The sequence below is a fragment of the Callionymus lyra genome, chromosome 15, assembly GCF_982586985.1.
Source record: "Callionymus lyra chromosome 15, fCalLyr1.hap1.1, whole genome shotgun sequence".
NCBI classification, from domain to species: Eukaryota; Metazoa; Chordata; class Actinopteri; order Syngnathiformes; family Callionymidae; genus Callionymus; species Callionymus lyra.
The window spans coordinates 23,558,104-23,571,374 of NC_141832.1; the positions used below are offsets into that span (position 1 = coordinate 23,558,104).

The window sequence follows — 13,271 nt, forward strand, 5'->3', positions numbered from 1 at the left end:
ATTACCGCAGACTTCTGAAAAAAAGTTTCACATTCAACACTTTCACTTCTGGTTTTCATTTAACACGTGGAGCCAGTGCAGACATCATCACTTTGGGCTGTATGTGTGTATGTGTGTGTATGTGTGTGTGTGTGTGTGTGTATGTGTGTGTGTGTGTGTGTGACTGTTTATAAAAAGCGAAGAACAGAGAAGAGGAGGAACATCTTCTCATCTACCAACATCCTCAACAAGAGAACATAAAGACAGACACGGTAACAAGAATATTATTTTAACATTTACACACTTCCCTTAAATCATAGTTTCTGTTTGAATAATGTTTGTAAAAAGTTATTTTGATTTGCTCCGTTTTTGAATCTGTTAGTTTTTCACCAATGATTACACTTGTTATTGTTTTTCTTTTCCTTTAACTTATTTGACAATAACATCATTGTTTTTCTTTCATTATATTTCAGTTTCTTGGATAGTCTTTTCCATATCTTACTAAAAAAGTTTAATTATAACAATTTAGTATTTGATCATGTACCTGTTCCATCCATTAGTAAAATGGTATTCACTGTGTACATGATGTTTTGATGTTAATATTTGAATGATGTTTGAGACTGTTTCACCTTGATGGTTAATTGTCATACATTTATGATATTATTTAAACATTTATCATTGAATGTGGTCTGATATTTGCCTTAAAAATATAATTCAGATTATCAATCTAACTCCATTACTATAGTACAGTACAGTACAGTGTATGCATTGTACTAAAATAAAATAAAATACTTTATTGATTTCCACTGCTATGAGAGGGATAGCATCACAGGTACATCATTAGATGAAAGCATTAAACAAAATTGATTTGCGCTATATATTTTAGAGTGAAATGAAAAAATATAATCATTAATTAAACATTATTAATTGTGTGTTTTTATATTACTATAAACTAGAGTATAGTATAGTAATACATGTTTACTTTATTTAATATAAGCTTTAAAATAATTATTAAAAAAGAGCACATCATACAATAAAAAATGATGAGCAACAAGTATGAAAGTACACCAGTGACATCAAAATGTTGAATGCTTGAATTCAACATTTCAGATGGTAAACTTCTGAATATTTTTTAAATTGTTGTTGTGTTTAAACATTGAATTATAACTTTTAATAATATATTTAAAAAATGTGTATATTGAAAGGTACAAGTTGTTTTTGTATTTTTTTCTTAAACAAATAATTAAATATAATAACTTAACTTCTTAATATTTTCACAATGAATAATTTGTTTTTTCTCTTATGAAGATAGTGAAATAATAATAATTTTAAAATAACTGAAATATTAACACATTTTCAAGTGTTAAATAACAAATGATTAAATATTTCAAAAATCAAACTGTCGAAAACAATTATTTAACAAAACAAGTCAATGTCAAACAACATTTTAATAATACAATTATTAAAGGTTTCCTTAAGATGTTATATTCAACCATTCCTATCATGCTGCCACTGATAAACGCCCATAAATAATAATGTTTAAATTATAAAATATGAATATTTAAGTGATGTTTCACATATCTTAAAATACTTTTATAACATGCCACTTATGGAAAACTTGCTGAAATAAAACAGTGCCATCTAGAGGTGGAAGAGCGTGACTTCAGGGATCATCAAATCAGATATTTTCTTTCACTGCATTTTGCTTATAATTTTACAAACATATTTTAAATTTTTGAATGTAAAATCACTTAGCTGTGTCATGGGGAAAAAAACATGTAAAATAAATCGTGATGATAACTACAAGTACATTTTCTGCAAAATAAGATCACATTAGACACAATTATCAAGTTAATTTCTTACTTAAAAGCAAAAACTGGTGTAGCTTTTAATCTTCTTGGTGAGAAGTTTAATAATGATTTTTCCATTTTATATACAGGGTCGTGTTGTTAAAAACAACAAGATGGAACTTCCTAACTACCCAGTTCCGCAACTGGACGTTACGTTACAGGAAGTGAGTCGCGTCCTTCAGCTCAGCCTGTCATCAGACGCCCACACTGAGTTCAAAACCACGCTGGAGCAGCAGAGGGCGCTGTTGGAAAAGACACAGAAGGATTTGGAAGAAAGATCAGCAGGTCAAGAGAACTGGGTCACCGGGCAGTTTAAGAGTGGGCTGCTCTCGCTTGATGACCCCGTGCCAACATCCACAGCTCTCCCGGTGGTTTTACATGATCATTCTGGGAACCTCAGCCAACTGGAGAGAGCTGCTGCTCTTCTGTGGGCAGCTGCCAAGTTGCACAGCGAGCCTTCATTGCTGGAGCAGGGTGTGTCGGCAGAGAAAACTCAGCAGTCCGAGCTCTTTTCTGCGAGCAGGATTCCTGGGAAGAACACCGACACGTTGAAGGTGAGTAGGAGGTTAATAGAAAAAACACGAAATCATAAAATATCTTTATTCATTTTTTCATTAAGACCAACTAAGGGCTTCCATTCTAAAACTTAATTTTCCAATATTTTTGCTCCATTAATTGGCCATAAGCCAACACGGTCCTTGAATTAAATCAACTGACGTTTCAAAAGAACAATAACAACCAAGGTTTGTCACCCGTCTCATGACGTGAGCAGCAACTGTGAGAAGCCATACAAGGGAATGACAAAATGTTCCTAGATCTAGAGGTTAATCCATTCCCTATAATAATAATGTTTTAAAAATCATGATATATTTTTGAGTTACTTTCCCAACAGACAGAAATATTACAACTTGGTAACCTCCTTGGCAGATGTAATAAACACTACATTTCTGGCAGGTCTACCCAAAAAGCCTTCATGCCATCATCAGCTCTCCAGAGGGTCTGTTTCCGGTTAACATCCTTATTCAGTCTGGTGGAGGGAAATCTGCACGATCCTTCACTGACATCTACAAGCAGCTGGTGAAGGTCGTGGAAACACAAGAATCAGGGGGAAAGAATGGGCATTCTCCCATGTGCAGCCTCACGGCTATGGAACGCAGGTCATGGGCCACCATTAGGGAGAAGATTCTGGAGAGTGGTGGTTCTGCTGCAGAATCTCTGGAGATAGTAGAGAGTGCAGTACTGGTATTAAGCCTCGAAGATTTTGATGCACCTTCTGAACTGGCCGACACCTTGAACGTAGTGAAGCTGGGAGGAAGAGACGGACAGCCAACCCTCAGATACTACGACAAGGTAAGTAAAGTCATTTATATTTAGAGAGCGCTTTTCCAGACCTGCCTTGGCGGCAGTTTTGACACGATTTCTCTTGTGCCCATGTGTTTGGCAGGTGGTGAACGTGGTGGTGTTCAAGGACAGCACAGCCGGAATGGTGTTCGAACACTGTGCAGTCGATGGGGTGGTGGCTGGACTTGTTGCAAAATGCATGTACAAATTATCTGAGACTGTTGAGTCTTCTGTTCTCCATGCCAACATGACAAATGAGTCTGTGATTGACAAAACTGGGTTCTTAACACTCCCTTCAGATATAAACTCCTTGATCCTTTCAAAGGCAGCTAATGTTGTCCAAACTTTGGACGTCTCTTTCTTTCCTGATGTGTTCTCTACTCTCAGAGGACACAGAAGCCTTTTTGATGCTTGGATCAACTTCTCACTGCAACTTTCCCTCACTCAAGTTTTACAAGAATCGGACCAAAAGCCCATTCTTGTCACCCCAACTCATGTTCGCCACTACAAGCATGGTCGCTGTGACCCCACATACTCAACCAGCAGACAGTCTTGTGAATTTGTAGAAGCCTTAGCTTCTGGGCTGAGTCGCGATAACACAGTTAAATATACAACTGACCAGTTGCAGTTGTTTCACGTTGCGTTTTTGGAACACAAGCGTCTCATCAAAAACACCAAGTGTGGTCACGGTGTTGGTCCTCACATAGCTGTTTTGAGACAATCGCTGTCCTCTGACAATCCATTGAAGGTATTCCTTGCACCCTTTGCAAGTCCATCAGTGTATCTAACAGGCTGCGATCTGCTAGATGGTGTTGAGTGTGCAGTTGGGAATGTTTACGCTCAAGATCAGTTAGCTGTAACCTACCTGGGGAAAAACGACAAAGTTCGAATTGTGTTGAATGCTAAAGGCAGCTTTGCTCTGACACTGAAGAAGCTTAAAGATGTTCTAGAGATAAACCTGAAGGTGGTGATGCTTCTAGCAGTTAGATATGCCATAGCATGTCAAATGGGAGCCCTTGAGCTCGTCCTCAAGCAAAAAGAGACGAAGAATCCAGATGTGGAAAAACAAAGGCAAACAGAAAAGTGCTCCGACTACACCATTGTGATTCATGGCGGTGCTGGTGAGGAGATGTTGCTGAGCCCACATGTGGTCGGGGTTGTTGAATTTGCTTTACAAACAGCTTTATCTCTGGGGTCTGAAGTGCTTGAGCACGGAGGCAACAGCCTGGATGCAGTTCAAAGATCAGTCGAAGCTCTAGAAGACTGTTTCCTCTTCAACGCAGGTAAAGGATCAGTCTTCAACAAAGACGGCAAGAATGAAATGGAAGCAGCCATTGTGGATGGCACCGCGTTGAGATCTGGGTCTGTTGCTTGTGTCAAAACCATTAAAAACCCGATAAAAGCAGCCAGGTGTGTTATGGACAAGAGCTCACATTCCCTTTTGGTAGGAGAAGGTGCTGAAGAGTTTGTGGAAGAGGTAGAGCAGAATTACAAGCCTGTCGGACCTGAGTATTTCCACACCGATATTCGCCACAAGCAGCTCATGGCAAAGCTCAGTGATGTAACAAGGTCCAAAAACAACCACCCTCAAACTGTCGGAGCTGTGGCATTAGATCACAAACTGGGGCTTGCAGCGGCATCGTCCACCGGTGGGTTACTTGGAAAGCTCAAGGGGCGAGTTGGTGACACGGCAGTAGTTGGAGCAGGAATATATGCAGATGACAAGTTAGCCATCGCCTGCTCAGGAGATGGAGATGTCTTTTTGCGGCAGACAGTTGCTCAAAAGATAGCCAGTCTCTACCACCACAAGGGCTATAGTCTGAAGGAGGCATGTAGAGAAGTGATCAGTGACAACCTGAAAGGGGTCTGTGCAGGAATCATTGCTGTGGATGTAAAGGGTGATTTTGTCATTGAAACAAACGCTGCTGTGATGTTTGTGGCCTCAAGAGTGGGTGGGATATCACATGTGGAAGTTCTTCAACCTGTGAAGATCTTCTCCAATGTGATTTGGGAGACAGATGAGCATGTGGCCTACCTTCACTCCAATCCTTGGATTCCCGGTTCCACTGTTTTGACACAAAAAGCTCTAAACGGGCCCTGCAGCATCTTCCATCTCAGTCCTCCTGATTTTGTGTCTCTGCTGAAAAGTTCCAGAGCCGTTGCTGACTTACTCTGTGAAAAACTGGAAGTGCAGCGTTGTGCATTGGTGTTCATTCCAAAATCCAATCAGCAGGCCCAGATTCGTATTCTCCCTCTCCAGGGCTTGGAGCAAAACTTGGAGAAATATGTGGCTGAAGAAGAGGAATTTAACACCCACGATCCAGGATATTGCACCTCAAAAAATGGCCCACGCTGGGATGACACCTCGCTAATGCAGGTTCAAGCTAAAATTAGAAGTGGACTAACAAATCCAAATAAACCTCACTGCTTTGATTTCTTTGGAGATAAATCTGACAACAACTTGTTCAGTCGTATTGTCAGGGGGGAGGAGCAACAGTGGCGTGTATGGGAAGACAGCCAGCATGTTGCCTTCCTTACACCATTCCCAAATACTCCTGGGAAAACTATTGTTGTGCCACGTAAACCACTGACCAGTGATGTCTTCAGACTTCAGGATGGTGATTATGAGGCACTTATTTTGGCCACTTATGAAGTTGGTGGTCTCCTTGAAAGTGCTATGAAAGCTTCAGGTGTAGCACTGATCTTTGAGGGCTTGGAGATCAACTATGCCCACGCTAAACTGATTCCACTCGTACCATCACCTGATGGAACAAATATTGCTGAAAAGCAGTTGGAATGCTTTGAAAAATACCCTGGATTTGTGTCATCACTTGATGGACCAGCTGCTGAGCCAGAGCTTCTTAAGAAGCTCCACTCACAGATCACAGAGTGCCGACCTCCATCCTCGTGGAAAGATCCTCATGCCCACTCCACAGTTGCCATAAAGAGCCAGTGGTACCGTAACCTGTTTCAGATTCAGAACACACTCTTCCACAGCACAGTTGAGTACTTCCACACCTCACGCAAGTTCTCCTATGCCCTCACACCTCTGACTACTGACACCATTTCTTCACCAATGGGCCTTGGGTCTGACTCTGAACCAGTTTCTGTAAACCTGCTGGGTCAGAATATCTACCTTGCTGACTCCATGCAATTCGTTCTGGAGTATTTCCTACGCTTCCAGGAGCACCTGCCAGGCACCTACTACATTTCCCCAAGTTTTAGAGGGGAGGATCCAGATGCCACACACCTGAACCAGTTCTATCATGTGGAGTGTGAACTGCTGGGTGACATGGATGATGCCATTTCAACAGCAGAGAGATACCTAGCTCACCTGACCAAGTCAATGTTGAAGAAGCACTCTGACATAATACTCAACACAGCTGGAACCCTTGAGCATGTCAACGCCATGCTGAGCAAACTGGATGGTCCTCTGCCTAGGGTCCCTCTAGATGAGGCTATTCCAATGATGCCATCTGCTGATTGCTTTGAGTGGGTGCAGGACGACCAGCCAAAGTTTGGCAGGAAGCTCACGCGTAAAGGAGAAAGAGTCCTGATTGAGAAATACGGTGGTGCAGTATGGCTGACTGAGATGGATCATTTAGGTGTTCCTTTCTACCAGGCCTATGTGGAAGGTACTGGTCGAAACAAAGCCAAAGCTGCAGACCTTCTGATCGGTTTAGGAGAGACGCTCGGACTCGGTGAACGTCACTCCACCGCTGAGATGGTTAAAGAGGCTCTTAGACATCATGAGGTGCCAGAGGAAACCTACAAGTGGTATACTGACATGCGCCAGGTGAAGCCACTGCTCACCAGCGGTTGGGGCATGGGAACAGAACGATACCTCAGCTGGCTTCTTCAACACAATGATGTGAGAGATATGCACATTATTCCAAGAATGAAAGGAGTTAAATTCATGCCCTGATGCCAGCAAATCAAAGCTCAATGTAAATTAACTCCTAGTGTTCACTCCTCTGCTGCGTCTCTACTGCTACTGCTCTGTAATTCTCAACCTTGAAGAGTAGAATGATATAGTTCGTGATTTTAATGCTCGTTTGATGAAGTAAATAATTCTGATTGATTGAATGATTTGAGAGTAATTATATAATAATGATGAATCAATGAATCGTTTGTATTGTGATGTGTTTAAAAGTTGTCTAATCAAGTTGATTGAAAATCTATAAAATAAAATAATTTCAATTCCAAACTGTTTAAATGTCTTTGATATACAGGTCAGGAAATAGGACAGTTTGTATGATGTTTATCATGAAGGTCATTACTGTATTTGATGATTAAATAAAGTACTTTGTAATATATTCCGTATGGCTTTAAGCGACAAAACGCTGCAAAATAGTTCCAGTCATTCCACTGATGTTCTGATATCTGTAGCGGAGATGAAGCTCTAAAGAATGACGCCAAGATTGTATCGAACACAAACATGAACCGGTTTTGCTCAAACTAAAAACGCCCATTCCCCGCAGGTGAAGTTACAATACAACTGTACTGTATATAAAAGCTTGCCAAGTGCAGGCTGAATTTTTGTACTGGTGCCATTTGGACCTGACTGCAGACATGCAAACACACGCTCTCACCTCCACGACATGGCTTGCAAACATGGTGAAACGGAACCTTGTGGGTCCAGGACTGCGGGTCCTGGACACATCGTGGTACTTACCGATGATGAACCGGGACGCCAAGAAAGAATTCACACAAACTCACATTCCAGGCGCGTCTTTCTTTGACATCGACCAGTGCACCGACCCGACCTCCAAGTTCGACCACAGCCTGCCGAGCCAGGAATACTTCTCCGAGTACGTGGGCAACCTTGGCATCGGGAACCAAACCCATGTGGTCGTGTATGACGCCAGCGACTTCGGGGCATTTACCAGCTCCAGAGTTTGGTGGATGTTCCGGTTGTTCGGCCACCCTCGGGTGTCGCTGCTGGACGGAGGCTTCAGGAAGTGGGTCAAAGAGGGACACCTGGTGAGCAGCGCCTACACTCGCCCAGAACCAGCTAGTTTCTCCTCCACCATAAACCCATCCTGGCTCAAGACGTTCAAGGATGTCACGGACAACATCGGCAGCCAGGAGTTCCAGCTGGTGGACGTGAGGACTCACGAGAGGTTCTGTGGAACAGAGCCGGAGCCGAGAGAAGGTAAAGTTTCTGCTCTTATCAAAATAAACACGAGTTCAGATGAAGTACGCGTCTCTACATGAATGAAATGATGTTAAAACCTCCTTGAAAGAACGCTCGACTTTATAATAGATATGCAAGATTATTGGAGTTGCCTTAAACTATCAGGATTCACATGCTTGTTTTTTTTTTTTTTTTTACCTTGATAGACATTCCAAGAAAGCTGATCATTTCACAAGCTTGCAAAATAATCCTTAATAATGTTTTTCAAATGATGTAGCTAATGAGTCAGTTTTGATCTTTTGAATGACGATTTAGCAAGGTATTGTACGAGTAAATAATATTCAGACAAGATTCTCTTCAAGGTAAATGTTTCTGATGATGATGGATTCCACTGAAACAAAAACAACATTACTTATCTCAGATAAGAGCCATTGTATTTTCTTTTGGCTCTGACCACCAAATTCCTGAACAGATTAGACCTCATCTAAGGTCAGAACAAGTTCGGTCTCTTGGCAGCGATTATGGAAAAATACCATACTCCTGATGTGTGTGCGTTTAGCTGCTGAAGTGTTGCACCCTGAACTCTTAGTGGTTACTAACATTCTTTTTTGACATACACCTTGATTTATCTTATGTTTTTATGCATTGGTCTAACTATCCCATCTCCCAGGTGTTGATCCAGGCCACATCCCTGGCTCCAAGTGTATGCCTTTTTTTGACTTTTTGGACAAGGACGGACTGATGCTTTCACCTGAAGAGCTGAGGAAGTTCTTCAAGAGATCTCAGGTGGATCCAAACAAACCAATGTGTGGCAGCTGTGGCTCCGGAGTGACCGCCTGTCACTTGGTGCTGGCAGCTCATCTCCTCGGCGCTCCTGAGGCTTCCGTCTATGTGGGATCCTGGTTCGAGTGGTTCACCAAAGCCCCGCCCGAGCACATCATCTCTGGTGTGAAGAGCAAGCTGTGAGGAGGAACATAAAATAAATACCTATAACACAATCATCATGTTGCAAGTCTAGTCAAAACAAAAAATAATTCGTTTTTTTCTGTGGTGTTGGGAAAATGAAATGTAAAATAGAGTAAATTACTTAAAATGAGAAAAAAAAAGTGACAAATAACTGAAGTGAGCTTAAGTGAAAAGGTCAATGGTCAAATTTTACATTAAACACTAAATAAATGAACAGTTAAAAGAGGCTATAAGTATATCAGTGCTATCCAAAATATTGAATTGAATTTCAAATAATTAAACTTTTTTCTTTTATTGATTTCAGTCATTTCTATATTAAAGGCCAAATGTGTTTATATTTATTTTTTAATTAAATGATGTATATACTAAAAGGTTGAATTCATATTCTTAAATAAATAAATACAAACAACAAAATATTTGTTTCACATACAGTTTGACATTTTTTAAATCCGATAATTCGGAAAGTATAAAATGAATACATTTTCTAAATTTAAAATAGTTTTAATTCAATAAGGAAATATTCTATATATAACAGTGCCATAAAAAACATTGACATTTTTAAATACAACCATTACATAATCTGGTACTTGGTACTTGGTACACTATGGTACTTATATACTTCCATACAGCTAGCTAAAGCTCCATAAGCACATTTTTGTCTCCTGTCTGAAAGGAGAAGTTCAAAAAAGTGGTGTCATGGGATCGAGAGGTCAGTTTTTGTGTTGAGTGATCGGAAAAGTTTAGGAATTTGCAGGCATTTATATCCTTTAAGAAAAAAAAGGATATGCTGTTCCCTCATGGTAGTTTAAATGGCATAAGACGACATTGACTTCACACATTCTAGGTGCCTTTATCCTTTGCGTTGCTTCTGGATTGAGGTGAACGACCTCCCTGGCTTCCACAAATACATACTCACATGTTTCAAATGTTGAAGTCTTCCTCTCCATGATGCAGTAAGTCCCTAATCATGACCATTTTTTGAAGTATTTTCAGTGGGTCCATTTTCTAATGTAATTATTTCAATGAAAAAAGAGTTTTGTACCAACAAACACATAGATTTATCTAATATCTATTTAAGACACACTTAAATTAATTACCCTTTAATGATTTTTGTCATGTTTGTGAAAAATTTATATTAAGCCATGTGCGGACAAAATAAGTATTCACGTAGTATGAAATTTCAAATATATACGATGCATTTTCAGACAATCTAATGAGCAAAGCAAATTTTCATCGCCTCTAATGGGTTGTCAAAGACTGGCTTTTAGACCACAAGTCCTGCTCGCACTAATAGTACCAGATGGATATTTGGCCATCATATTACTTTATTAGATTGTACGGTGTTTTTGTATATTATTGTGCTTTTGCTTTATTTGTATGTTGCTGTATTATGTAAACTGTCCACATCTTATTTGAGGACTACAGATGGAAATTAGCATTGTGCTAAATCGGTTGCAGCCTTTTCAATGTGACTGCACATTGTCCTTTTAAATAAACTGAATGTCCCCTGCCTCTCGCCCTATGATACTGGGATAGGCCCCAGTCACCCCGCGACCCTGACCCCGGGATAATGCGGTAGACAATGAATGAATGAATGAAGGAATCTGAACCTTTTTGATGTTTTGAAATGGAGCAAACTGTAATTACTGTCTTTTTAAAAGACTCAGCTGCACAATCAGCCGTGACACTAGACCACACTGACGTATCTGGTTACAAATCTATGAAACTGTGTTACTGTTAAACTTAAGGTTTCACACACATTCGCACAGATTATGTATTTCTGTTTCATGACCTAAATACAGTTTTTTAGAAACTTTAGATTAAATGAATATGATCAAATTTAGTCAAAATAATTATTTCAAACTGCACCACAGTCTGGGTTAGTGAATGTTGCAGTTTAGAACTGTTTGATGAACAAGATTCAGGAGGGGTGGGAGGATTAGGTAAGCAGTTTGGCAGTTCCCCTCAGAATCGTGGACAGTGGCTCCCTCTAGCGACACGTGTTGATCCCTGTCGTCATGGCGGTGCAAATGCGAGCTCTTGTCTCCGGTTCTTGGCTCGCCGATGCCATCAGAAACAAAGTCATCGGATCCAAAATTCGCGTCCTGGACACGTCATGGTACCAGCCGAAGATGAAACGCGACACGAAAGTCGAGTTCGCGGAGAAGCACATCCCGGGATCGTCCTTCTTTGACATCGACGAGTGCTGTGACCAGAGTTCTAAATACGACCACATGCTGCCCACATCGGGTCACTTCTCCCGGTACGTGTCGGGGCTCGGGATCGGTCACGACACTCACGTGGTGGTGTACGACAGCAGCGATTTCGGGGCGTACAGCGCTCCGCGGGTGTGGTGGATGTTTCGCCTGTTCGGACACGGCTCGGTGTCGGTGCTGGACGGCGGCCTGAAGAACTGGCTGGCCGAGGGTCACCCTGTGTCCACCGAGCTGACCGGGACCCCGCCAGGGGACTTCAGGGCGCAGCTGAACCCCTCCTGGGTCAAGAGCTTCGAGGAGGTGTTGGACAACATCAAGACCAAGAAGGTCCAGGTGGTGGATGCCAGGTCTGCTGGAAGGTTCCGAGGCGTCGAACCAGAACCAAGAGATGGTGAGAATCATCTCAAAAATGTAATAATAAACAAACAAAAATAAACAATTTCCCGAAGGAGACCTCCTGAGGGATCAATAAAGTTTTACCTTACCTTACCTTAAAACGTTTTGGTAAAACAAGCCTTTTTTATCTATCATTGGGTAGAGAACGTTGACTTGTCTCTACTGGTAAATGAGATATAATCTGAAAGAACCAACGATTCATCATAAAGAAAATTTGATGTTTAAACCTTTTTTTATTTTATTTTTTATAAATGAGAGTTCCCATGGTATTCCACTGACTTTGTTAGATTTAATGTGTCACTATCATGTGACCTTGCGCTATTTAGCTTTAATGTTTGTATGACTCCAGTTAGTTTCATAAAAATTTTGAAACCTCCATGTTCTAAAAAAAAAAAAAGAAAAACTTTCAAATACTCTCCCTTCCTCTCATACCTTAACTGTCACTGGGACAGTAAACATTTGATCACACTTCTTTGTTGGTTCGGCATTTGAGAAATCCTAGTTTACATAGAAACGGACCTAAAGGTCATGTGTAACAAGAGTGTTCTTTTACAAAAAATAATCAATAACTCAATATTTTGTGCATTTACCTTGGTTTTTTTTAACTTTCAGGAATTCTACCCGGACATTTCCCTGGTGCCATCAACATGCCATTCACCTCTTTCCTCGACACTTCTGGAAAGCAGCTCCCTTTAGAGAAGATGTCACAGAGGTTCAAAGAGGCCGGGGTGAATTTGGATCAGCCTCTGTGGGTCACCTGTGGGTCAGGGGTCACGGCATGTCAGGTGGTTCTTGCTGCTCACATGCTCGGCCACTCGGGTCCCTGTGTCTACGACGGATCCTGGGCTGAGTGGTTCCAGCGTGCATCTCCAGAGAACATCATCTCAGAGGGTGAGGCCAGGAAAGCGTAAAAATCTCTGAAGCTCTTCTCGATTATTTGGTGAAAAGACAAAGAAACAATTAGATCATGCACAATTGCACTTGTAATGAGTTTCATATAATTTAGCATAATCACTGTTTTACTCAGTTGTGCAAAGTCATATGTCACTTTTGGCTGGTCGGTTAATGTCTCAGTATGTAGCAGGACAAAAGAATGTCATTTTTGACGGATAAACAGTGCCTTTGAAATGTATCTACCTTTGATATACTGTTTATTTTAATAAATTACAGTTTCCAAACCCTAAATTCTGTTGTTTTTTCGCCCTCTGTTAATCAGTAACCCAAAAAGCAAACAGGTCCAGAATAAATAAACAGCAGAATGAACATTATGTTCCTGTGGATTGAAGCCCATACATATGTAAACGTTTTTAATAAAGTCAGTCTCAAGTCTCAGTCAGTGTATATAAACATTTTAACAAACAGACTCAGAAACACAATTTGTACCGT

The 13,271-nt window shown here is 40.8% G+C and overlaps 3 protein-coding genes across 3 annotated transcripts; all 3 read left to right on the top strand.

Moving 5' to 3' along the window:
• Positions 1 to 117: 117 nt before the first annotated feature.
• Positions 118 to 7,377, top strand: LOC148065449 (uncharacterized). The gene is made up of 4 exons (XM_087809543.1): positions 118 to 251; positions 1,919 to 2,383; positions 2,784 to 3,179; positions 3,274 to 7,377. The coding sequence occupies exons 2-4, from the start codon at positions 1,943 to 1,945 to the stop codon at positions 7,093 to 7,095; spliced, it is 4,659 nt and encodes a 1,552-aa protein (XP_087665669.1). The 5' UTR covers positions 118 to 251; positions 1,919 to 1,942; the 3' UTR covers positions 7,096 to 7,377.
• Positions 7,378 to 7,678: 301 nt separating this feature from the next.
• On the top strand, positions 7,679 to 9,305 carry LOC148065450 (3-mercaptopyruvate sulfurtransferase-like). The gene is made up of 2 exons (XM_087809544.1): positions 7,679 to 8,325; positions 8,978 to 9,305. The coding sequence occupies exons 1-2, from the start codon at positions 7,743 to 7,745 to the stop codon at positions 9,271 to 9,273; spliced, it is 879 nt and encodes a 292-aa protein (XP_087665670.1). The 5' UTR covers positions 7,679 to 7,742; the 3' UTR covers positions 9,274 to 9,305.
• Positions 9,306 to 11,263: 1,958 nt separating this feature from the next.
• LOC148065451 (3-mercaptopyruvate sulfurtransferase-like) lies at positions 11,264 to 13,063 on the top strand. The gene is made up of 2 exons (XM_087809165.1): positions 11,264 to 11,880; positions 12,498 to 13,063. Exons 1-2 carry the CDS (start codon positions 11,292 to 11,294, stop codon positions 12,794 to 12,796), a joined length of 888 nt encoding a protein of 295 aa, XP_087665291.1. The 5' UTR covers positions 11,264 to 11,291; the 3' UTR covers positions 12,797 to 13,063.
• The last annotated feature ends 208 nt before the right edge of the window (positions 13,064 to 13,271 follow it).